At 41.4% G+C, this 25,102-nt stretch overlaps 1 protein-coding gene across 3 annotated transcripts in view; it reads right to left on the reverse strand.

The window, feature by feature from the left end:
• ephb3a (eph receptor B3a) overlaps positions 1-12,520 on the reverse strand; it is a 72,680-nt gene extending 60,160 nt beyond the window's left edge. For all 3 annotated transcript variants that reach the window (XM_077557157.1, XM_077557159.1, XM_077557158.1), the window contains exon 1: positions 11,933-12,520. In XM_077557157.1, coding sequence (XP_077413283.1) covers positions 11,933-11,990 — 58 coding nt within the window. In that variant the 5' untranslated portion in view covers positions 11,991-12,520. The remainder of the gene's footprint in view (positions 1-11,932) is intronic.
• Positions 12,521-25,102: the final 12,582 nt, after the last annotated feature.

Here is a 25,102-nt window from a genome sequence, read left to right on the forward strand (position 1 = left end):
ACAGGACTTTGGGAAAGGGCATGCATTTAAATATCAAGAATCTTTCTCAAGTTGAATAGTGGAATCAGTCAGCTAAAGGAGTGTGTCAAGTAAAAGAAAAAGGGGCATTGAGTTGAGCTCACTTTTCTCTTGGTTAAAATAGCAACCACAAACAGCAAAAACAAAAATCAAACTAGAATATTTTTAAATTAGACAAATAGCATTCTACATTAGTGCACTTCATAAAAACATACACTAATGACTACATTCAAATAATTCAACTGTTTTTGTCACACTTTTTGATTCAATTCAATGGGCATTGTGTTGCTCCATCTCATGTGCACCTTGGCTACCTGGGGGAAGTTTAATACACACGTGGATATATAAACAGTTGCTTTAAAAAAATATAACACGGCCACATAAATGACTCTCACTATTTGTTAGCATTAAGCTAACTGAGGCTATATGGTTGTTTTAAATACACTTAAGTGCAATTCTCTTTGGGGTTTTTTATGTTTAGTTTGACAGTAAACTTTAACTGGAAGTGGCAATAAACAGCATGAGGGACCTTTTTGATGAATAATTCACAAATTCTATCAGCCAAGCTGCTGATTATTGTTAAGTTAAGTTTCATTAGTTTTGTCATGTATTTCAAACTCAGTTTTTGTATCGCAGTAAGTTTTGGCAGTGTGTGTGTGTGCGCGTGTGTGTGTGTGTGTCAAACACACACAAGAATGAACACCTTTGTTTTTATCATTAGTCGTTCAAGAGGGGATTGGGGTGTGGGGAGCAACCAATCACGGCTGTGTTTGTTTGACTACTCTCGGGCCTTGGGCAGCACACACAGCTGGCTGAGCTTCGGATCATGCTCAGCCCGGGAGTCCAATCCAGTTCACCCTCTCCTGGCCCTGGTGCTCAGGGGCAGCTCGAGCAGTAGTTGTCAAACTGAGGCCCAGCAAAGCCCTAATTTGGGGTCCACAAAATAATCAGCAATAAAATATATGCTGTGTATTTTTAAAAGTTTACACAACATATTAAAGCTACTACCTTGCGTAGCCCCCCAATTAAAAGCTCTGATATGAGTATGATATATGTATTGTCCTTGAGATAATCAGTTCCTGTAAACATTGTGACTATTTTCTTGACAAAATGTCAATTGATACCCACACTTCATGACTTTTTCTCTAAAAATAAACAACTTTTTACATCTTTAAAAAAAAAAAAGGCATGGCTCTTGAAAAAAAAACAAATACGACACTTAATAAAAAAAAATATAGCTTACATCTTTGCAACTGTAAAAAAATGTATATTTTTTTGTTTAGTTTTTTAAAAAACATGTTTGTTTTATTATCACGTTATGATTTTTTTTTCCTAAAAATAGGCAAGTTTTTACATCTTTAAAAAAAAATGGCATGGCTCTTGTAAAAAATAAATTAAAAAAATACGACACTTAATAACAAAAATACAGCTTCCATCTTTGCAACTAAAAATAGGCAAGTTTTGATTTCATACACTTGGTAGGGGTTTGAATACCAGCAGAATGAGGGTGGGAGGGTCCTTGTAAAAATGTCTCCCTTGAAAGGGGACCATGGACCTAAAAAAAAAGTAAAAGAATTCTTTTGCAGATCTTTCAAACATGCATGCTTGGGCATGTGCACCAGCACCAGCCTTACGTGAATTTATCTTAATTTTGGTGCAAAAAAATAATAATCTTGTTTACTTATCTGGTAAAACTTCGATATCATACTTTTTCTCTATCCTCTCATAACACATTTCCTTCATTTGTTCCAGAAACTGGTTTCGATCGTAAAAGATTCCGTTTGTTCCAGAAAGCCTCCAACCCCCCTTGTTAAATTTACTACACCTTTGAGATAACCACCACTATTACTCATAGCCCAAATCGCCCCCCGGCCCCCACAGCAGCCCCAGCCCATAAAACTACAGCAGCAGCCAGCAGCAGTAGAGTTGCCGAGGAGTAAAAAAAAAAAAACAATGCTGCAGTGAGAACCTAAGAGCATCTCCACTAGTGGCATTTACTGTCTTTTTTTTTTTTTTAAGTTACGATCAGTGGAGCCAAAATGCCACACATCCATGAGCTTCAAGCGCACTTTGGGAGCTCACACATGTTTAATTCACTTTGAGAAAACGCGAGAGCATCATGAAAGGGAGGCCTCATCTTACAACGCCGGCTCGCTTTGCAACAAGCAAACATATGAAATATTAACCAGCAAATATTAGCATCAGTGATAAGAGGATGATCAGCTATACAGCCATTAAAAAGGTATACTGCATATATTTGTATATATTCTAAATCAGCCTAGTGCAGGGATCTGACGTTTGAGTTTCTGCACAGAGCCGCTTCATCTCTGCTTGAGATTCTCTCCGAAGGGAACCGTTTGACACTTGATGAGGAGCTATCCCGCCACTGAAGTCGACCTGATTTCATTTCTCTACTCAGCTGATTGTACATTCATTTGCAGGTCAGCGAATTATTAAGGATATCTCAGTGAATCACCCCACGTCCACATGAATTGCATCTTTAATGGCTGATGATTATTTTGTGGAAAAGTTTCGGAGCGGTCGTCCTTCCACTTTATGAGCTTTTAAAACAACTATACAGTAAACGCTTAATGCAAAATGAGAGTAATGCAGCATAAAAATGCCAAATTTTATTGCAGTCTGTTGGTGTGAACTGCAGAGATGTGAATACACGAGCACGAGCATCATCAACTTGAAGCTTGCCAAGTTCAAAAAACAAAGAAAGTGCTGAAATATAAAGCGCCTCAGAGACGACAAAGAGAAAAGAATGAATTCTGTCCACAATGTCGATATGTGAGCACAAAATGCTCCTTTGTGACGACAAAAACAGTATAATGTGTGCACAAGAGGCTAATTTGTTGGTTTAATATCGTTCTCGTGAACAACTTGTAAATCTAAGTAAGCAAACAGAATGCACATTTTCTAGACCATGTCTTGTGCCATCTTGAGAAGGTGCACCACTTTTGCTTACCCAACTGTTTAGAAGAGAGCCACAAGTATTTCGTGGCCACAACTTCAAAATTTCTCAACATGTTGTATAAATTATTATAACTTGGCCACAAATTATTGTGTATTTTATTTGTCACCACAAATTCATTTTTTGTTGCCACGACCTCTCATTTTGTGTCTGCAACCTAGGCCGTTTCTCAATATTATATATAGCATTCTTGTCCATACTTACGTCCTTTTGATGTCTTGAAACGTCATCAGTCGCGGCCCAAGTGCTGTTCCAATTGCAAGTACGCAAAAATCCATAAGGGGCGAACAAAGAACAGACGGAATACCCGCGTGTTATGCTTCCTGGTTTTGACGCATTGCCCTAACTGTGTACCACGTGACTAGATGTTATATAATTATGAGTAGTATATTAAAGAAGTATCATTTGAAATTATACATGGGATTTATTCAATTTAGGATAATATTGGGGGGAAAAAATTCTGGAAAAACAGCAATGTGAGTTGCAGGTTATCTTTGAATATATAGTAAATCATATTTAATATATATCAATATATTTATATATAATATTGTTAATTGCAGTTGTTAAACTAAGTTGTGTAAAAAGAAGAACTATATTTAATAAAGTTGTACTTTACACGTTAAATATTTATTATTATTTACGCTCATAAAAGGGGAGGAATCCTGTACTTACAAACGTGACGCTCGTGGGGCAGCAATGCGCATGCTGTGCCTAGTCTGCCGGAAATGAAAGAAGAAGAAAGAAAAAGAACAAAAGTGATGCTCCTCTGCTGACATTCGTTCTTTGAAGTACGAAATGCATCTTGTGATATTTTCTCAGCCAAGCCTTCACCAAGCAACAACCGATGGATCCTTGGTTTAAGATAAAAAGAACGACATCCGACAATTCCGTGTGGTCTTGGCTTATGCATACTTCCGATTGGAACAGTACTTGGGGCGCCGCTGATGACGTCTCACAAAATCACAAGGACGTAAGTAAGGTTTTTAACCGATGTATGTTGTACAAACACATTTTGAAACATCAACAATGTAGTACAAATTCATTGAAAGCTAGTCACATGATAAAACTGTGATGAATTACGGAAATACGCCGGCGAGATTTGCGTGCTTGGGAAGTACTTTCTTGAGACCGGGCTTACCAAGAGCCGACTCTTTGCGTCACAAGAACGTACTCTGTGTTCTTGATATTGAGAAACGGCCCTAGTCATACACCGCAAATTGGCACGGGCTGATTACCAGTTTTAAAGAGTCAAGTCCAGGTTTCAATAACCGTTAAGATGACTGTCACCGATAATGAACTCTTCTTCTTTTCTTTTTTGAGGGTGCTTCTAAGCATGGAACACTATGATTGGCTGTTTGCATAGTTGAGTAAATGAGCCGAGTATTTGAAATGTAACTTCTTTTTTTTCTCGGATTCTCGGTGCATAACGGAGGACGAGGTAGGGAAAAAAAGAAAAAGCTTCCACCATATACTAATTAGCCTCAAAGACAACATGAGTAGTTCACGGGTCTCTTCTAAAAATAGCTCACCAGTGATGGGACACTGTGACTTACTAAGAAGAATTAAAACAGAGGGTCGAGGGTCATGGGTGTACTGGAGCCTATCCCAGCTGTCTTCAGGCAGTAGGCCGGGTACACTCTAAACTGGTTGCCAGCCAATCGTGAGGCACACACAGACGAACAATCATTCACACTCACACCTAGAGACAATTTAGCGTGTCCAATTAACCTACAAAGCATGTTTTTGGAATGTCGGAGGAAACCAGAGTACCCAGAGAAAACCCACAAAGGCACGGGGAGAACATGCAAACACCACCCAGGATAGCCAGAGCCCGGATTCGATCTTGCAACCTCTGAGACGGACGTGCTACCCAGTCAGCCACCGTGCCGCCAAGAATGTTAACATTTATTTATTCATTTAAACTTAACATGATATATGTTTCTTCTGTACTAAATGTTGTATATTTTGTTTGAAAATAAAATACATTGCGTAAAATAGCAGTTTTTACATATTTACCCAAATATTTTTTTAGATTTCATTAAATGTTTTATTTTTAATTTTAATACCATGATAAAGCATTATTTTTGCTCACTGTTATCATACCGTCACAGTCTAATAATATTGTCCCATGCATGCCTAGCCACAAATTAATACTTGATTTGTATTTTTTAGGCCTCAACTTAGTATTCTGTGGTCACAAATTAATATTTTATACATGTCATAGCTATTCTGTGGCCACAGCTTAGTATTACATAGTAACAAATTATTTTGTGGCAACAATCTAGTATTTCTTGTCCACAAATTTGTATTTCATGCACACATCCCACCTACTTTGTAGCCAGAAATGACAATTTTGTGTGCATGTTAGAACTATTCCATGGTCAAAAATGATTATTTGTGGCCACAACTTAGAATTTCATGACCCAAAATCAGTCATTTGAACACACAACGTTATACCAACAGTATTTCAAAGCCACAAGCTAGCATTTTGTGGCCTCAAATTAGTATGTCATGAGCACATCTTGACTATTTAGTACTGTAGTAGCCACAAAAGTATTTGTGTACGTGTTGTAGCCACACCACAATATGGCCATAAATTTATATTTCATGGCCACAGTTAAAGGGGAACTTAAGCCAAAATAAAGTAATGGGGTACCGCAAGATATACGTCACCACACCTCATTAATATTCATGAGTCTAGCGAGGGGGTCAAACTCGGCCGGCCGGTCATGCTAGACGCATGTAAACAGTCTACTAGCGGCATGTCTACTGCGCTACATCTACTCATTCTGTCCGAGAATGATATTCCTGGTTTCAGATTCACTGGTATAGACGTCAAAGAACATACGAATGTTCAATTAAGGAGATGGCTTGAGTGTAGAGGGCTGAAAAAGATAGGGAAAAGAGTCGAACTGATCCAGAGGTAAAGTTTTTCTTTCTCCCTCTCAAAAGATCGTCCTACGCAACTGACACTGACATTCTCCACTTTCAACAAGTTATCCTTCCTTTAGCACCATATGCCCTGTCTGTCTTACGTCTTTGATAGTTGTTTGGGGGAAATTTGTATTGCTTTTTTGTGTGTATAGTGATCGTAATTCTACTCTGAAATTCTTGAGCACAACCAACAATATACCTCAATTCATTCCATTATCATATCCTTCCCGCTTTTAACTCTTTCACTGCCATTGACGTTTATAGACGTCAAGTAAAAACCTACGGAGCACTGCCAATGACGTCTAAAGACGTCATCCAATTTTTTTTATTTTTTATTTATGAAACGGGTGCGGGCAAGGCTTCCGGAGCTGTGGTGAAAGTTTCCAGCCGGTCTGTTGTGCCTAATGACTATTTTTGGCCCCTAGAGGGCAGCGATGACTCTCTTTTGACAAGATCGGGTGGGCGTCAGTAGAGGCGGAGCTAGAGCGTCGAGCAGGAGATGAGAATGGAAGACAAAGGAAAAATGGCGGCCGGTCGCGAGGAGCTCACGCCCGAGCCGTTTTTTTCAAAGACCAAAAGCATCGCTGAAAGAGCACATTGTTGACGACGATGATCATCATCGATGATGAAGATGAGGGTGGTGACTCCGTGGTTGGGAAGCATTGACGCGGCAGTAGAAGACGTTAGATGGAGCTAGATGGAGGAGGGAACGGGCAATGGCGAGCGTTTGCAAGCAGCTCTACACTTACAAGACGAAAGGCATCGACCAACGCTAAAATAGTACATTGATGACGACGATGATCATCATCGATGATGATGAAGGTGAATCCGAGCTTGACGGCGAAATTGGAACCGCTGACGCGGCGGCTATGACGGTGTCGTAACGCGGAGCATAACCGAGCACGCACAGGCGGACGTTCGATCGGACGACGGAGAGTGCCCCGAGTCCAATGCATATTCATCGGAGGAGTGTGTACAGTCTGCTACTTGCTTTTTATTCCCCGGAAAAAAAGGCCGTCAAGAAAGTGTAACGTTTGCACGCAAAACGGACCAATGTGAAAGTGAAAGTAAACTGTTGTGCGAGTCCTGGCGTCTCCTTGCACGCAGGAGAGCATTACAAAAGGAAAAACTGTATTTGAAACATCCACATAATTGTAAGTAGTACCACAGTTGCACACATTTGTAAATAGTTTGCGAAATTGTTTTGTCAAATTGTTACACTGTTGAATGGAAATAAACGTATTTTGCAATCAAAAAACACTTTTTCATTGTTGGTGAAAGCGTTTTACAGAAGTAAAGCACTATTTAGGTGTTTGTGGCATCATTCATGGACAAAAAGAAGTGTACAATTCACTAGAGTGCATGAAAATGACATTGTTTCACAAAAAGCTCTTTTTCTCCGTTTTTTGTTTCAAAACAGAGAATTTCGGTGAAACTAACCATTTTCTATTGTTGATTACTGAAGAACGGAATAAGGTAGAAACAAACTTTTTTTTCTGATGAAAGCTGAGAGTCCAATCTTTCATGTGTTTCCATAGTCCAAACACAACAACACAACTTAATTCAGAAAAGGCCCTACAGATAAAAAAAAAAATGTATGTGCCACAGCTGCACGAGAGGCAAAAAAACAAAAAATCAGGCGGTAAGCAAGACAGGTCCGAACATCAGCGGCAACGCCATTTTAGCACTTTTCCTCGGCATTCATTATTGTCGTCCGGTAGTCAGGGTAGTGGCAAACGGCAAATAATAAAAAATAATATAAAGACGCTTACATTTTCGGGTCGGCAAGAGCAGGATTGTCATCGTAGGAGCATGCATGCATGGCCCCCAACAAAATGTTTACTACATATGAAGGTGAAAGGCTCCGTTTTGCTGGCGTTAAACAGCTCTTTTAGACGTCCGCACAAGTTGATCCACGTTCACATTTATCCCTCTGAAGTTCTGGCTTCGGGAAACGAATAGAGGATTCATCCTTCATATGTGGACAGTCGTAGTGCCTGGAGTCGTTTCTGCAAGTTCCATAACACCTGTGCTGACTCGGCATGTTTTTTTTCCGGAGATAAACGAGAACAAAACAAGCACTACTAGCATAGTTCGTCAACGAGCCGGCTTCATTTTTGACCTCCTTCCGGTTCAAGCTGCTGAAGTGACCTTGCGGTCTTAAAATAGCATTCGTGCAGTACCCCATTGCAAGAATATGTTGCATGTACCAGCACTAGTTAAAACACGGTACTCTGAACACAGTACTGTGTTCCTGGAATAAGAAATTAGGGGTTGGGGGGGGGTCATGCTAGGTAATATCACCCTCCGGTAGTGACGACACAAATACAGTTGTGTTTTTGCCTGGTAAAAGATTTGATTAAGCCTGCTTTGTTCAAAATGGATCAGTAGGAGCTGTGCAGCTTATCGTAGCTGAATATTTATGAACTGACATGCGTGACATTCTCTCAAATTCGTGCTCTCGCAAGACTGAAAAGATCTCAAAATGGCTGCCCGCAAACGTGAGTAGATGCATTGTTTTAAAAAAAATTTTTTTAAATAAATACTTCATAGATTTAAGTAAAAAGCACGTGTTGGGAGACCGGGGCTAGTTGTATCACGGGGAAGTTGTCACATTGCAATGTTCTTCTCCACCAGAGGGCGTAACAAAAAAGTGGAATACTAGTTTTCTTCCTATAAATGGTCAGGGGGGGTGTACTGTCTGAGAAGAGAATAGCACATTGTGAGCTAAGATGAGTGCCAGTTATCTGTTTTGCACAACCCAAAGTAAAAATTTCCAACTTCATATATTTTGAAACAAGCATCATACACAGACAAATTCGAGCAACAAATCACATGGACTCGTTAGAGGAAAGATTCAGGCATCTTGTCATGCCTCAGTCACTGCTCGTTCATTTTGAAACCCTCTCTGATGATCTGCCCTTCGTGTTTATCCCCATAGGACAAACACTAGTTAACCCCTGAGCCTTTTACGTAAAAATCCGCAGCCGGCTTTGGAGAAAATGGCTGATCATCTTGCTACGAAAGCCCACTGGGACTCGAGAGGGCTGTCGTGCCCGCTGCATTGATTTACTCGCTGACATCAGAATTGATGAGGAATCAAGCTGGCCGCGCTCCAGCAGAGGCAGTACGGCAGTTAGGTGAAGCCCAGAAGAGGAGGAGCTCGGGCGGGTATGGCGGCGAAGGCGAGGGCGGACTTGACTTTCCCTCGAGCACAACAACACTAACCGGCTGCTGAAGACAACTCAAGGGGCAGCGGTGCACTTGTTAAACCAGTGACCTTTATTTCACTATTGTCACCTATCATGTTTCACATGTATGTCACTCTGGCTTTGAGGCAGGAATAGTGGGGGCGGGGCTATTGTGGGGGGGGGGGGGGGGATCACCATTGATCCAGTCTGGTCTGTGGTGTAAACATCCACAGCACGCTTCTATCTTACAGGCGTGAATTCACACTGTGGTGGGTGCGGTGGAAGGGTACCCTCACATTCTCAGACTTTTTGCGCCCAAGTGACCAAGTTATGATTCTACCTTAAAATGTGAATTACCAGAATTGGATATTGTATCCCAAAATGCCCCAGTAATTAAAAAAAAGAAAAAAAAAGTCTTTCTTAAAGGGAAAAAAATATGCCATAAATATGCCAACATTTTAAGGGGATGAAAGTGAGAATCTTTGGAAGAACAAATTCACATTTTTACTTATTTATTAATTTTTTTACTACACATACTTTCAAAATTGCCTATTTTTTAAGGGGGGAAAAGTAATGCAAAACAAATACTGTATATGGGTATTTTGTAGAGAAAAAAAGAGCTTCTAATTAAAAGTAATGTCATGAGTGAAGTGAATTTGTTCAAGAATAAAAAGCTTTCATCTTTCCAAGACCAAAGCCCTCTTTTTTTTGACAACCAAAAAATCAATCATATATTTTTTTAAGCTAAAAGTTGCAATATGATGTTAAAGTCAGAGTTTAGTTAGGAAAGAAAGTAATATTTTCTCAAGCAAATTTCAAAATTATTCTCGTAAGTTTTCGCCTTTTATTCTGAGCAAGATGTCACCATATTGTCAAAAAAATAATACAGCTTTTGCTTTCGAAAATAGTGTATATACTATATTCCATGGCAGGGGTGGAACTGATTACCGTAGTCGACCTTACTACTCTGCACTGTTTATCGCTGAAAGTCTACTAAAGGCAAATCATGTGTTTTTGACATCTGATCTTCCAATTAACCATTTTACACAAGACCTTTTGACTCTTGACACTTTTTGTCTATCTTCTGTGGTCGCCGCAAAGAGTAACAGTCGGAAAATTCCTTTATACAGTTAATTGACACCCATTGACATGCACTGGCATGTTGGGTATATTTTAACCCCAAACATTCTTCAAAAAAAGCTTACAAACATAAATGATGGGGGAAATGATGGGCAAAAAGCAAATAAAATGTTTGAAAATATAGGGGGTGTCTTTGAATCTCCGGGTGCAAAACTAAAATTTAAAATTATGCAGGGATTGACTATATAGGAAATGTCAAGTCAACAAAGCACCGCAATCTTCATAATTGCATGGGTCTAATGCTGCATTCGAGGAAGGTGAGAAGTCGGATTTATCCCACTCGGATTCCCACCTCAAACAAAAATGGCTGATTCTGATAACTTGTCGTTCTGATTAACGCAGTCATGCCAAATCACGTTATGTTACGTGAAGATATATCAAATAACTAAATGAAAGTAGCAATGAATAAAGAAAAATAAATATCTGTTTACAATCTTGTAAATTATGTTTTGCCATTCACGGTCTGTCTTTGCATGGGGCTCGCCATTGTCGAGTGACATCAGATTGAAGCCGGTCGGTAAAGTCAGGGTCCTTTTTTTAAAAAAAATTATCATTATTATTGACTTTGATCCGCAAATCGGATCTCTGAGTTCAAAGGGGCGTTCAACGCACACTTGTTGGTATAAAGTCGGAATAGTCCAACTTTTCGAATAGAGCATAAGACTATAAAAACAGAGGTTAGCCTTGCTAGCTTCAGCCAGCTCGATCGCCGCCAGTCTTAAAAAAATTCATACCAGCGGGATTACGTGACTGGAGGTTAAGAACTACATGAGACTCCATCTAATAACAACTGTGTCTGTGTGCTAACGAAAACTTTATTCATCATAAAAGTTCTTTCATACGACACTTGTGTGGCTTCACGAATGGTTGCGACACCAGTAGTGAATCTGTCCTCTCACTAATCCTCCCTTGTTCTGAGTTTTATTTTAATCATTTATTTTTATTGCTTGTTAGTTTGCTTGTTTCCTGTCTAGTGTCAATATACAGTAGGTCTATATGTGAAACCCAAAAACCTTGGAGACCAATGTACTGTGCTATAAAACGTCAAACGTGATCAATTAATTGCCTTCAACTCGACTTTCATCACATTATAATCAACTTGTCTTTCAACCCCCAATCTATAAATTTTATGGGAGAAAAGGATCAATTTTACCCTCAGACCGAGTTCCGCCCATATCTAATACAGACTGCACATTTCATTCAGTATTCAGATGCTTTATCTCATCGATTAATCGACTTTGACTCAACTTTAATCACATTTTAGGTGGCGACAAAAAATATGTAGATCATACCATGCACTTTTAACAGAAAAATGTATTGCAAATCATTTTGCAGACCCCAAATTACAGCCTGCCAACCCCCGGGGGGGTTCTCGGACCCCAGTTTGTGAGCCGCTGTGCTAGTGGGTGTGACAACAACAGGGACAATAGCAACAGGGCAGCCCTTGAGCCGCAATGCATGGGCATCATCACACATAGCAAACACACGGAATCACACACTGACAGCCTTTAATTGCAGCCAAAAACCGGTCGAAAGGTGACTGCATTGAAACCAGTCACATATCACACAATCTACTTTTCGCCTCTTGGGATGTCATAGAACCAAATTCCAACATACCCATTGTTCTCATGTAGAAGACAAAAGTGGCACCCCCAAAAAAAATCAAGCATACCTTCAACAGCCAACACCATTGGCACAAGGAGGCTGCACACCCACAGCAAGTAATCCATTGTCAGGAGCCAGGCTTTTGTAACATGAATAGAGACCCTCAGGATGGCTGTTGGCTGGCTGGACTGGCTGTCTGGTTGGAAGGATGGATGGTGGGCTCAAACAGTGATCACCTCTGCGGAGCTTTGTGTTCCTCACTCACACCGCGGAGGGCTCCTGCCGCCCCATTCCGGCATCATCCAAGTGTCTTTCGTTGATGTTGTTTTTTGAAACCCCCGTTACTCAGTCACTTCCCGTTATTCCACTGACTACGCGCCGTCTCATTCCCGTGATTTGACTTCACCAGCACCTGACCAAAGGCGCATCCCTCTTTCTCTCTCTCTCTCTCTCTCTCTCTCTCTCTCTCTCTGGGGTTGCTGTCCTCCCACCCCACGCGCACAGAACCGGGTTGGGAGGTCGGAGGAACCCGCATACGAAGACGTGGGTACCGGACCGGAGGTTCTGTGGAAGTCCACTTGGGCAACTCCGCTTATAGCTGTTGCGCCTCCGTCGGGAGCAGTGCGTCGGAATGGCAACACTGGGACAGACAGACCGAGGGGGCTCCTGAGATGGGGAGCTCACTGATTCAGCCCGCAGTTTATGAACAAGCTGCATCCAGTGACGACTTTCAAAATAAAAGCGACTAAATGCAAAGGGGAAGAAAGATAGAAAGAAAGAAAGTCACAACAATGGCGGATAGCCGTGTCTTAGTCGTTTTGCGCAGCCTCCTTAGCTTGCTTATGCTTTTGCAGCAAAATATTTTGCTTCTTTATTCCCACGTTCAACAAGCGGCGTTGTACTTCAATCACCCGCCATTGTCACTTCCCATGTGTTCGGCTTTTTCATGTTGTTTCGATACATGCAAAGCCATGTTTGTTCTGTAGATTGCAGTAGACTATATGCCACGGAGAAGGCGGGACTTCCGGGTTTCCCCCCATCAACTTTGTTTCCGTTTCCGGTTTGCAACGTGTGGGCCGCGTCCCAGTACTTGCGCTTCGAAAGTACGTGGCATCTACCTCATAAAGTTAGAAAAAAAAGTGTTCATCTTCTTCGCTGATTCTTCTTCTACGCTTTCTGTTAACTCCCTGTGGCTGCGCTACAACGCCACTCCAGACTTGGCATTTACATTTCAGCCATTAAACGTCCTCAGCGTCTTCTTTTGAAATGCGTGTATACGAGATTCTGCTTCCGTCTGGACGGGGCCTTAGTTTCCTGCCTAGTCCCTGTAACGTTCATATAATTTACTAATTTGATGATACAGTATGGGCTCAGTGGTATGGGGGTTGTCTCCCACTTCCAGGTTATGGGTTCAATCCCATGCCATTGTGACCATGTTGAAGTATTCTTGAGCAAGATACTGAACTCCCAGTTGCTCTGTCATCATTAGGTGAATGGGTAGTCGAATGTAAAGTGCTTTGAGAGCCTTGTAAGGTGGAAAAGCGCTATATAAATGAAGTACCATTTACCATCATTTTAAGATGCCTTTTGGACTTTAAATAATATATGATTTATATTTGTTTGATCATAGAACTTAAATACCATAGCTGGAAAACCGGTTTAGCCTTTTTGCTAGCTGGAACCGATTTTGCTCTGATTAACTAACCGGGACGCAGAAAAAGAGAGTTAAAGAGACTGTTGACTGTTAAATTGACTGTTGGTGAAGGCCAACTTGCTGCATCTCTGATTTTCTTTTCATGATCTCAAATGCAATTTTATGATACAAGCCCATATTTCAGCACATAAAAAGATTGTTAATAAATCATTTTTTACCCTTTAAATGCCCACTCAACTGATCAGTAGAGCACAAATAATCAGTTTTAGGGACCATAGATGCCCTGATTATACTTGGCAGCTCAACTATGCAATTTATAACACATTTTGTCATTGTATTTGAGACTACTGAATTTTGTTATTACTGCACAAATAAAATATAAAATGCAAAGCTTTTGTATTGACTGTTAAACATATAGGACTATGATTGTAAATATTTGTTAGTTCAGCATTTACACCATTACTTTCCTCCATTAGTTGTGCCATTTCTAGTCAAATGCTCTTCCTAGATGGGCGGCAATTAAAAATATGACTCACAAAGGAACAGCTGCCTGAAAATGACCTCAAATAGTGATGTCCCTCTCACCAAAATCTCACGTCATCTCATCATTGATGACATGTAGCGCTAGCGTGGGGCTATCACTGTGTCGCTCTCTTACTGTATTATTGCATCAGCTCTTTTATTTTGCAGCCAAAGTGGATATTGTCCCCCGCCAGCGAGCGTGGTTCTTGACAGAGGTGGCCGCGGGTGCTGAGGATGAGCTTGAGCAGGTTTCGTAGCAGGCTGAGCGCAGCCAACATCCCTTGCAGCATTTGTCCATCCGAACAGCAGGCAGCAGCGTGTCGATCAATTGCGGTATTAAATGGACTTCGCAGAGTGTCAATGTAAGCCAGGATAACAATGGGTAGTCAGCACCTCCCGTGGCTTATTGAGTGGCCTTTGAGGCTGATACCACACACACCAGAACAAAAAAACTGTGCTTCCACTCACATCATTTGGATGCACATGCAAATGATAGTAAATTAATCACAACAACAAAAAATCCAAACAAAGCCAAGCCGCACACAGTCGAAACAGAGTGGCTCTTATTTACAAGACCATCATTAGATCATGTTTGACCTTTACAGTCACTGTCGGGGCTGTTTTTTTGTGCTAAGGCCAAAGCAAAAAAAATTTAATAAAATACTTTGGTTCCATCTGGTCGAGTTGAGGAGCTTCATTTAGATGAAAGTAGTGCTCTGCTGCCATCTTGCGACATCCCTGTGCCAAGGAACAATGTGGGAGTTAGTTGAGGAGCTTCACACAATACTATATGCTATGCAGTCTAATAATAGTACTGTATTCGACATAAATAATATATTACATATTATAGAAATCGTACATGAAAATGACAATACTTGATATTGATCACGGTAGGAACGTTTAAGCACATTACATTACAGTACATTGTGTAGTGCGTTATAGTATAGTAGTATATAGGCTAAAGCTACAGTACAGTGTGTGTGTGTGGGAGTAGCTGTAAAAGCTCAAGCACAAGGCTCCCATTCACACCAACAATTCATCAGTCTGTACTCCCCACTGCTTTTTCAGTTCCACACCACCACCCCCACCCCCCCAACACCACCGCCACCAGCACCAATGCACACACTCTCCTAAATTTAAGATCCCCCACTACTTCAACCCCCTCTCCCGCTTCTTTTATCCCCTCCCTCCCGCCAATCCTTTTGGCTTTAGCAATTCTACCACCCTCATCCCCTCCGCCCTCCAACTCTCTTTTGTCCCCCCCAGCTTTGTGCACTAATTAACTACAGTTCAGTTCCCAGCAGGCTTGGGTCAGCCCACACTGTCGGAGAATGTGATTGACAGCTCCTTTTAGACAGCCGTACTCAAACGCAGAAAAAGGATAAACAGCGTCCTTCTCGTACAGTTACCCTGTCGGTTATTAAGAGCAGGTAAATAATGACGTGGGAATAAGCAGACACCGGAGGCTTGACTATTCAGATTTGTTAGCGTTCTTAGTAGAGCTTCTTTTGTGTGTGTGTGTGTGCGTGTGTGTGTTTTCCAGGTGGACCCTGTTTGAATAACAAATGTTTTTGACTAGATTCGCAAAACTTGCTTGAAGTAATCCCTGCTGAGTCCTTGAATAACCCCACTCTTGACGAATACAGTACTGGGAGGAATGCTAAAATAAATAAATCCAATTTCACTTTTTTTCCCTCTCGAAATGAATCAAATAAAACGATATTACAAAGTTATAATCCTGCTAAATAAAGTATTATCTTATACATTTGTGAAAAGCTTAATAGAACATTTATTTTGTGGATTTTGGGATTTAAATTAGTTTCCAGGAGAGAAAAAAAAGATTGTTTTTCACATCTTAAACGGTTATTGAGATATAAGTAGCATATTGAGGTAAAAATCCTATATTTTAATTGGAAAAATAAAATCTTTAATTTAGTGTTTCCCTACCTTTATTGAGCCAAGGTACATATTTTAGATTAGAGCACCACTAAACAATACATCCACCAAAAAAGTATATACAGTAAATGGAACCCTTGCTGTAGTACAGTAATAGTTGTGGCTTATTTTTTTTTTGTATTATTATTATTTTTTTAATCTATTCTCCCTTATTTTAAAACTCTACTCCAGCAAATCATTATTCATTGTTTTCGTGATCAAGCCAAAGCATTAAAAGTATTGCCTTGGCGCCATCTGGTGGAATCTTGATGTCATGGAATTATGTTGAAGTGAGGTGAGGAGTTTTTTTCAGACATAAGTAGTGCTTGTTTGCGACATTTGGAGAGTAGAGTTAATTGAAGTGAGTACATTCTCTCAACATGGTTTAAGAAAATATTCAGACCCCATTTGTTCGGTTTCATTGCCTTTCAAAACAGAAGCTATTATTCTGTTGTATGAATGGCAATAGGTACATACATTTTTATTCAGATCATTTCATTATTCTGCCTGTCACTATACATCACTGGCATAGACAGCCATTTTGTATTTTATTTCTTTATTTATTTTTTGTCGTAAATGATTTAAAATTTCTGGAGCAATTACCGGTAAGTTAAATTGGATCAGTCGACGTGACTAACTGCTACCAAAACACACAGTACATAATTTAATAACCAAACAGACAAACAAAGCTTTTTGTTGAAAACCCAACATTTACAGCATAACAAAACGAATCAAACCTGCAAGATGGCATCTCTGGCCACAGAAGTTTATCCTAAATGTGTCTTAAGGTGTCATATTTGACTCCTATAACTAAAGCAAAAGGCACCAAAACAAAGAAAGAAAAGGTTTTGTACCCTAGTTGTTCATTCGACAGGTGGGGGAAATAAGAGGAATTGTTACAATTGGAGACTCACCCCATCTGGCTCCAGATGACATGTCAGTTCTTGGGCTCAGGGGGGTTCAAAGTCCATATTTTAGACAGCAAGAGACACAAGGAGCCCTAGATGGAAGCGGAGGAAATGAAAAGCAGATCTGTGGGGCGTTAGTGTTAAGCCGACAAGAAGGGGCTGACAGAACCTCTCCAAAAAGCCGCAAACTGTAAACTACTTGTGAATTATGGAGTCGGCCCCGTGCCCCACACTGTGTCTGTGCGGAGGATAAACAACGCATGAGCGCTGTCGTGCATGTTGTGCTTGTGCAGCTGCAGTTCTGCCGTTAATCTTAAATGAGTGTTCCGCCTCATGTTTTACACGAGGGTTGCATGTGTTTCCTATCTGCATGTAAAAACCAAATTAGCAATGAGTGGTTGTACTGGCCACATAACCAGTGGTGAAGTGAGATTTGGTTTAGTGAGAAAAAGGGAAAATGGAGGGGAATATCCAATTTGTGAAGAGTAGTTCCACAATTTTAGCATAATATTATATATACTGTATAGCTTAATAGTTCTTTCTTTTTTTAAACAGACAAATAATTACAAAATAAGAAACTGCTCATTATACTGTAGCGCATCACGGCAATCACTATATAAAAAAAAATGTTTCAAAGGTTTAAGTTCGGGCTAGCTGTGCCATTAAACGCAGCATTTTTATCCTTGACAGTAGTCCCTCGTTTATTACTGAGATTATTTTCCACAATTTTCGAAGCAGCGACTATATATTTATTTTTATGTCCTCGCATTCTAAAATCTTTGAATGTGCATCTCTAAAAGGCGGGATTTGACATGAGTCAGTGAATGAGAGAGAAGTTGGCTGGGTGCTAGATAGCTCGCCGAGTTAGCTAGCTCGCCGAGTTAGCTAGCTTGCGCGTTGAGTGACTAGGCGTCTGTTGAGGCTGTGCAGCTACTACTGTATATGAACGTTTTTGTTGCGTGTTTATTTTGTTACTGTTTGTTCAATAAATCTTTGACCACCTGTGGAAGGGGTTGAATGTGTTCTAACTAATATGCAATATAAAATTGAATATGTCTGATTTAAAAGTTTGCAATACAGTGAGATACAGTACAGTTCAGCTTTGTACTGGATCTCATTATATTATGCAGACTTTACAGTATGTAGTGAGGATAGTAGACATAAACCAGATACAGTGGAGCCCAAAATTATTCATACGCTTGCCCAATTTTTCAAGTTGTGTGAAACACACACATCCCCCTTGAGTACGACCCCCGGTACGCAGCACTCTAACATATTCAACAACCAGCACCAATTTGCATATTTTTGGTCCATAGCAGGTGTTTTGCTTCTTGCTGTCATTTGAACTCCAGAGGTGGCAAAAGCACTCACACTCTAAGACAGATACTTGTGTAATATAATACTCAGGTAAAAGTAGAAGTATTGATTGATTAATTCATTTATTTAACAGGGGAATTTGCTTTTGTTTTTCTCCAAACAAAGACAGCCACAAAGAAAAAACAGAAGGCGTGACCGATGAGGTGTCAATCATTCGCCTTATACTCACAGGCGCTGTGGCTTCGTGGTAGAGTGGTCATCTTGCAACCCTGAGAGTGTGGGTTCGATCCCGGGCCAGTGTGACTCGAAGTATCCTTGAGCAAGATGCTGAGTCCCCAGTTGCTCCTGATGCTGCATCATCAGTAGTCAAAATGTAAAGTGCTTTGAGGGCCTTATAAGTTAGAAAACCGCTATATAAATTAGATACCATGCATGCTGTACACAGTAGCCTCATGCTGAAACTATGGTGGAATATCCACCTACATATTAAAAATTGTCTAGCCTTCATTTGCCAACATCAATAGTGTTCAATCATACATCAAGCAAATAGAAGCAGGTGAAAAACCCTCATAAACACCATTCTCTGGTCCCGCACACATTGAGCCAATGCCACCCCCAACAGCTATTGCGCCTTAAAGATTTCTCATCACTCTGCATACATTTTAATGTACATCACCCTGTCTGAGCTTATTTGTTAACGAGATTGAAAGAAACCTTTGTGAAACAAGACGTGGCTAAAGTGCAGCGCCACGTTTTGCGTCACAGAATGGTAAAGTAATGATTCATGATTATGCTCTGACAGGGAGTTGGTTGTTAGAAGGTGCCAAAGGGCAAAGACACTGCTGAGCTCTTCACAATGGCCTGTCAGCGTGTCGCTCTGCACACGCCGCAGTGATGGGGTATGAATTGGATGTGTTTATCTCACGGAAATGACTCCTTGTCATGAAGCTATGAGTACCACTGGTAGCTCCTGGAGTACCAGCTGCACTTCCTCTGACTTGCAAACTTTCAGTGCTAATCAGCCAAAGCTGTCGCTTATTTAACCATTACATAATGGTCAAATTTAACAACAATAAAAATACCATAAATGTAATTTCATTTATTTCACCCTGAAATTTGATGACTTCTCCTGAAGTGACCCAAAGTACAGTACACAGAAATGAAAATGTATAAAATGGCGTTTTTTGGACTATAGAAAAACAAACAAACAAGGTATATGTAATTTTGACTTAATATATTTTAGAAACCCTATCATTGAAAAGAAAAAAAAAACAAGCAAAGTTAAAACCATCAGGCTACTTTAAAAGTAGCCGGTTAGGCACTCGCTGCTACCCACCCATCAAAAATGGGTTGAAATAGGTTGAAAAGATGTCATTGGTGTCCGTCCAAAAGACGTCTGAATTTGGTTGAAAAGTGAAACGACGTCATTTTTAAGACGTTAAAAAGATAAAAAACCTAAATTTGGTTGAAAAGTGAACCAAAAAGTCAAAATTTGGTTACCAGGACATCCCTAAATTATTCATTAACTGTAATTATTACAATCTAATAAAATATTTAATCTAATAAAATATTTAATCACAAAGTCATGACTGGATTTTCAATCAAGAATGAGAAAAAAAGTACATTTGTTGTCAACATTACTTATAAATAACAAATACATCTTTTTAGAACTTTTCAAAAAAATGGCAAAATACTAAATAGATGAACATATGATTTTTAAGAACATTTTACAAACATTAAAACACTTTAAAATTGAAACCTAAAAAATATCATTTAAGTTTTTTTTTTTGGGGGGGGGGGGGGTAGCCCCCAGACTATGCAGCGGCTCGTTTCAGATGGTTAGCCATGGCATTATAAATTTCTTGTTCTGTGGTCTTCCATCCCACTTTTGTCAGCAGCTGTAAACACAAAGAAACAAAACAAACAAAAAAAGCATTTATTCCTGAAAACTGACATACAGTTTTTACGTAGATTGGCGCACGTGTGCTCGGCGTAAAAACGGGCACATTTAAATTTTTGTGTTAACGCAACACAAAACTGTTAGGGGACGGGTGCGCCTTTGTGGGCTTTCCTGCAAAAACAGCTGCTGCACATCCAGCGCATCTGGCGGGCGCATCTCAATTTTACCGCGGTCAGGCCAGCCTCCACTCAAAAAGACAAGTCAAGCCAGCCAACCCAACAATGTTAATGCTGTGCATTACGGTAACATGCCGCTGCGCTGCGTTGGCCACCTTCAAAATAAAAGCTGCTCAACACCTGGTTTAGGGTTAAAAAATATATATATCAAAAATTAAAAAGTTTATTTTACCAGGACCGGACCAGTTCTAAGAGACACTACACCATCCCAGGTATCCAACCAAAGTACTTTGCCCAAAATTTAATGTTGCATTTCAAAATAAAACTTCTTTGAAAATTGAAATTTCGACCATTTATTGTTGATTTAAAAAAAATCATTAAATATTCATGGTTTGTTATCCCAGGACCAGACAAGTTCTAACCCCAGGATTACACCGCATGCGTGTGCGTTGCGTCTCCGCTCCGTTTTGACTGCGTGCTCCGGACACGTCAATTTTATGGACAAAACTCACCGGCTGCGCACAGCTGCGGTCCGGCAGCTCCGTTGCGGACAACTTCCCGCCGTGTCTCGCGGGCAATAATGTGGCATTAAAAACAACGATAAACACACTTTAGCAGAAATAGAGGGACTGGAACCTTTGATTTAACCTAATTTGATTTAACCTTTTTTCCTACTTTTTTTTTGTGGTGATCCTTATAAAAAGGATATGTCGTGTCATATATTATTTTGTGGCTTTCCACCTCCAATATGAACCTCTCCTCGTTCGTCCATGTTCGATGGTGTTTAAACCATGAATAAGCATGTACCGTACCGCTCCCGATGAAAATGACCAATGTTGCGCCATGCTCCCATTCAGAATGACTCCCACTTTGAAGGTCTATTACATCTTCAAAAAAAAACTCATTGGATAAGCAACTTCATTTTGTGGCTACATTTTGACCACATTCGATAGGCTAAAATACAACCCATTTTTAAACGATTATTTTTGGGCTAAATTTGGGCCATATTGGACGGGTTATAACACGACCCAGTTGTCAACGTCTATTCTTGGTCTGAATCAAGTCTAAGACGGACAGACCAGATTTAGCCCAAAATGAAACGTCTGGTTCTGGGTGAGTGGCTGCTGATGTGATACTCACAAAAGTGTTTTGTTGAGATGTAACAAATCTTTTATGTATTTGTTTCTATCAAGAGTAATTTTTTGGTTCATTGGAATTTTTTTTACTTCAATGTGTCTATTAACATTGAGAGGGGATTTTCTGTTTTGCGAAATTAACACTAAGTGGCAGCACTAACCTGCAGTGTCCAGGGACCACATCGGAGAAGGGTGGCTCATAATCCAAGTGTATGGACAACGAGCAACAAGGGCCACAGCCAGGGTGAAGGAAGGCAGTTAGTTGGTAGAGGAGCGGCGCAACGAAAGCTATCGGGTTGTCCCCGTTAGGTGTAGAGCGTTGTCCCTTTGGACTGCGTTGGAGAGGGAAGGGGTGTAGTGCGGTGGAAAAAGCATGTGAAGAAGATGTCTTGGGAGCACACTGAAGTTGCAGGTAGGTCGAGCTTTGCGGTTGCTTTACCGTGCTTGCGGGCTATAGTGCGTAAATACCCCTCGCGAGTACCCACCTGAAGACTAGGGAGCGAGTTAGTTAGTGGGTGTTAGGTAGTTAGTGGGGCAGCCTGGTGGTGCCTTGTTGGTCGTTTGTGGCTGTCGCGTTTGTGTCTGATTGGAGTGAGGGTTTGTGATGGAGTCTGATGATGACGGAAAGGGTCGCGGGCAGGCGAGTGTTGCAAGTAAGGCGAGAGGGAAGAAAAAGCGGCCCCCGTCTTTGGATTCTGCTGAGGAGTGTAGTATGGGTGCACCGAAAGTCCTTAGAGTTGTTGGTGATAGTGACCGTAGGGTGGTGTTGAAGGGAAAGAGTGGCCACGAGTGTTTTAGGTCCTTTAATCCACTTCATCTTGCCAAAACGTTGAAGGAATTGGTAGGGGAGGTCGACGGTGCTCAAATACTGGCTGATGGCAAGCTTCTGCTTATGTGTGCATATGCAACTCAGTTGAGAAAGGCTGTGGCTTTGAAGTCCATTGGTGGGAAGTCTGTTGAGGCAGTTTTGAATGGGAGGCAGAATGGAAGGCTTAAGGGTGTGGTACATGATGTATCATTGGAGATGTCGATGAAGGACTTAGTGGGAGTGGCGGAAGGAGCCAAGGGTATTGAGGCTGCTCATATACAGTCGTTTAAGGAGGGAATCAAGCGAGATACCATGTCTCTTGTCTTGATTTTTGAGGGGGAGGTACTCCCCGAGAGTCTTTTTTGGTTGTTTGGCATTCAGTGTGCAGCCTTATAGGAGGCCACCCTTGCGATGTTATAAGTGTCAGAGGTATGGCCACGTTGCTGCTGTTTGCCGTGGGATTCGGAGGTGTGGAAAGTGTGGTGGTAATCACGATTTGGTTGATTGTGTGGAGACTGAGCTACGGTGTGGAACTTGTGGTGGGGGGGCATGTTGCTGGCACCCGGGAGTGTGGCCACTACGGGCTGGCGATGAGGGTGCAGGTTTATAGGGAGGCTAATTGGGGTGTGTTTTACGCTGACGCTGTGAAACAACCAAATCTGCTTTGGGGCAGTTGGCAGTACGGGCGGTAGTTGTGTCTGGTGATGATATTGTGATGTCTAAGGTTGAGTTTTTGGCTTTTATTGTTGATGTTATGTGTGGGGTGAAGCAAGCCAAGAATAACTCTGATGTGGTCAGGACGGTGGTTAGTGCTGCAGAGAAGGTTTTGGGATAGTGGGTATTGAGACAGCATGTTTGCACAGTATGGTTTTGTCTAAGGATAGGAGGCGTGGTGCAATTGAGGTGAATGTGGTGGCTAGTGGGGTTGCCTAGCCCGACAATGTTTTCTGTCCTCCAATGGAACGCTCAGAGTTTGGTTGCTAACGGAAAAGAGTTGAAGTGCTTGAAGGGACTGTGCTGTGAAGCCCGAATTTATTTGTGTAGGAGACATGGTTGAAGCCGTCTTTGTGTGTGTATATGGAAGAATAGGTGTTGACCTGGTGGGGGTTGTGTCACTTTTATATTGGATGGTGTTCAGTGTCATAGTGTTAGTGTCGATTCGGGATTGGAATGTGTGGTGGTTGAAGTATGAAGTGTGGCTGGCAAGTTTTGCATTGTGAATTTCTATCATCCGTGCCTTGTATTAGATGCTGGTAAACTGGGTGAAATTATGGACCAAGTGCAGCCCCCGTTATTTGGGTGGGGGATTTTAATGCGCACAATCTTTTGTGGGGTAGTGTTCGGACGGACAAGAAAGTTGAAGGAGTTCCTTGATGATTGTGGTTTGGTGGTGTTGAATGATGGGAGGCCTACTAGGTTCGATTTAGGCAGTAGACGGGAATCTTGTTTAGACCTGATTTTTGCATCAGCGGTGCTAGCCAGGAGCGGGGAGTGGAACGTTTTAGAGAGTTGTGGTATGTGATCAGGTTCCTGTTTTTAGTCGGTTTGGAAGAGCTCTGTGTGTGGGGCGGGAGGTTTCACCTGGGGGGGTGGGGGAGGGGTGGGGGTTGTTGACGAGCTGACTGGGACAAGGTTTGAATCTACCTTGTTGGAATTCGCTGGGGAGGTTGATAGTGGGGGCAGTGTGGCTGAGTTTTGTGAATTCTTCTATCGGGTCGTTGAGAAGGCTGCTGAAAGTGCGATTCCTAGAAGAGCAGTGAGGAGAGGGAGGCGGATTGTGCCTTGCTGTTCCAGCTCGCAACAGGGCTTATGAACCGCTGAGGAAGTTCCGTACTATTGATCGAGTTGTTGAGTATAAAAAGAGCAGAGCTGAGGCTAGACGGGTCATTAAGACTGCTAAAAGGTAAAGTTGGAGGGAATTTTGTGGAACTTTGGGGGTTCGAACTCCTGTGAGGCAGATGTGGAATTTGATTCGTCGGATGGGTGGTTAGTTGATTCCGGTTTTGAGACAGGGGGCTACGGAGGCGGTTGACGGTGAGGCGAAGGCTGAGCTTTTGGCTCGGGTGTTTCAAGGGGTCCATAGTAGAAATAATATTGGGGGTGAAGGGGTGGCTAGGAGTGATGGAGCAGGAGGGGTATAAGCTTGAGTATAGCAGTGACAATGGGGATGCAATTAATTTGTTTTTCTCTATGGAGGAGCTTAGCAAGGCTATTAAGATGGGACGCCGTACGGCGCCTGACAAGGATAGTCTGGGCTGTGAGCTTTTTCAGTACTTGGATGATCAGGTTCCTGTGCTTGATTAATGTGGTGTGGGAGGAAGGGGATCTTCCGGATGATTGGAAGCATGTTGTTCCCATTTTAAAGCCTTGGAAGGATCTTGGTGATCCTTCATCCTACCGGCCAATTGCTTTGACTTCTGTGATGTATAAGATTATGGAGAGAACGGTGACGGACAGGTTGGAGCGGGTGGGCTATTTTACGCATGCGCAGAATGGGTTTAGGCAAGGGAGGGCCTCAATGTGATGACTCGCTGTTGGTTTTGGATTGTGAAATTAAGAAAGCCTTGATTAGTAGACAAGCTGTGCTGGATGTCTTCTTAGATATTGAGAAGGCATATGATGATAAAACTGTATGATGCAGGAATTCGTGGCCGAATGTTAAATTGGATTAATCAGTTTTTAAATTTGTGTAGTATTCAGGTGAGGGTGGGACACTCATTCTCTGGTGTTTATAGTGTTGATAATGGTGTCCCTCAAAGTCATTAGCCCTATATTGTTTAATATCAATCTGCAATTGACTGGCAACCAGTTCAGGATGTACCCCGCCTATTGCCCGACCCTTGTGAGGACAAGCGGTTAAGAAAATGGATGGATGGATGTT

This window comes from Vanacampus margaritifer, chromosome 2, assembly GCF_051991255.1.
Source record: "Vanacampus margaritifer isolate UIUO_Vmar chromosome 2, RoL_Vmar_1.0, whole genome shotgun sequence".
Classification (NCBI taxonomy): Eukaryota; Metazoa; Chordata; class Actinopteri; order Syngnathiformes; family Syngnathidae; genus Vanacampus; species Vanacampus margaritifer.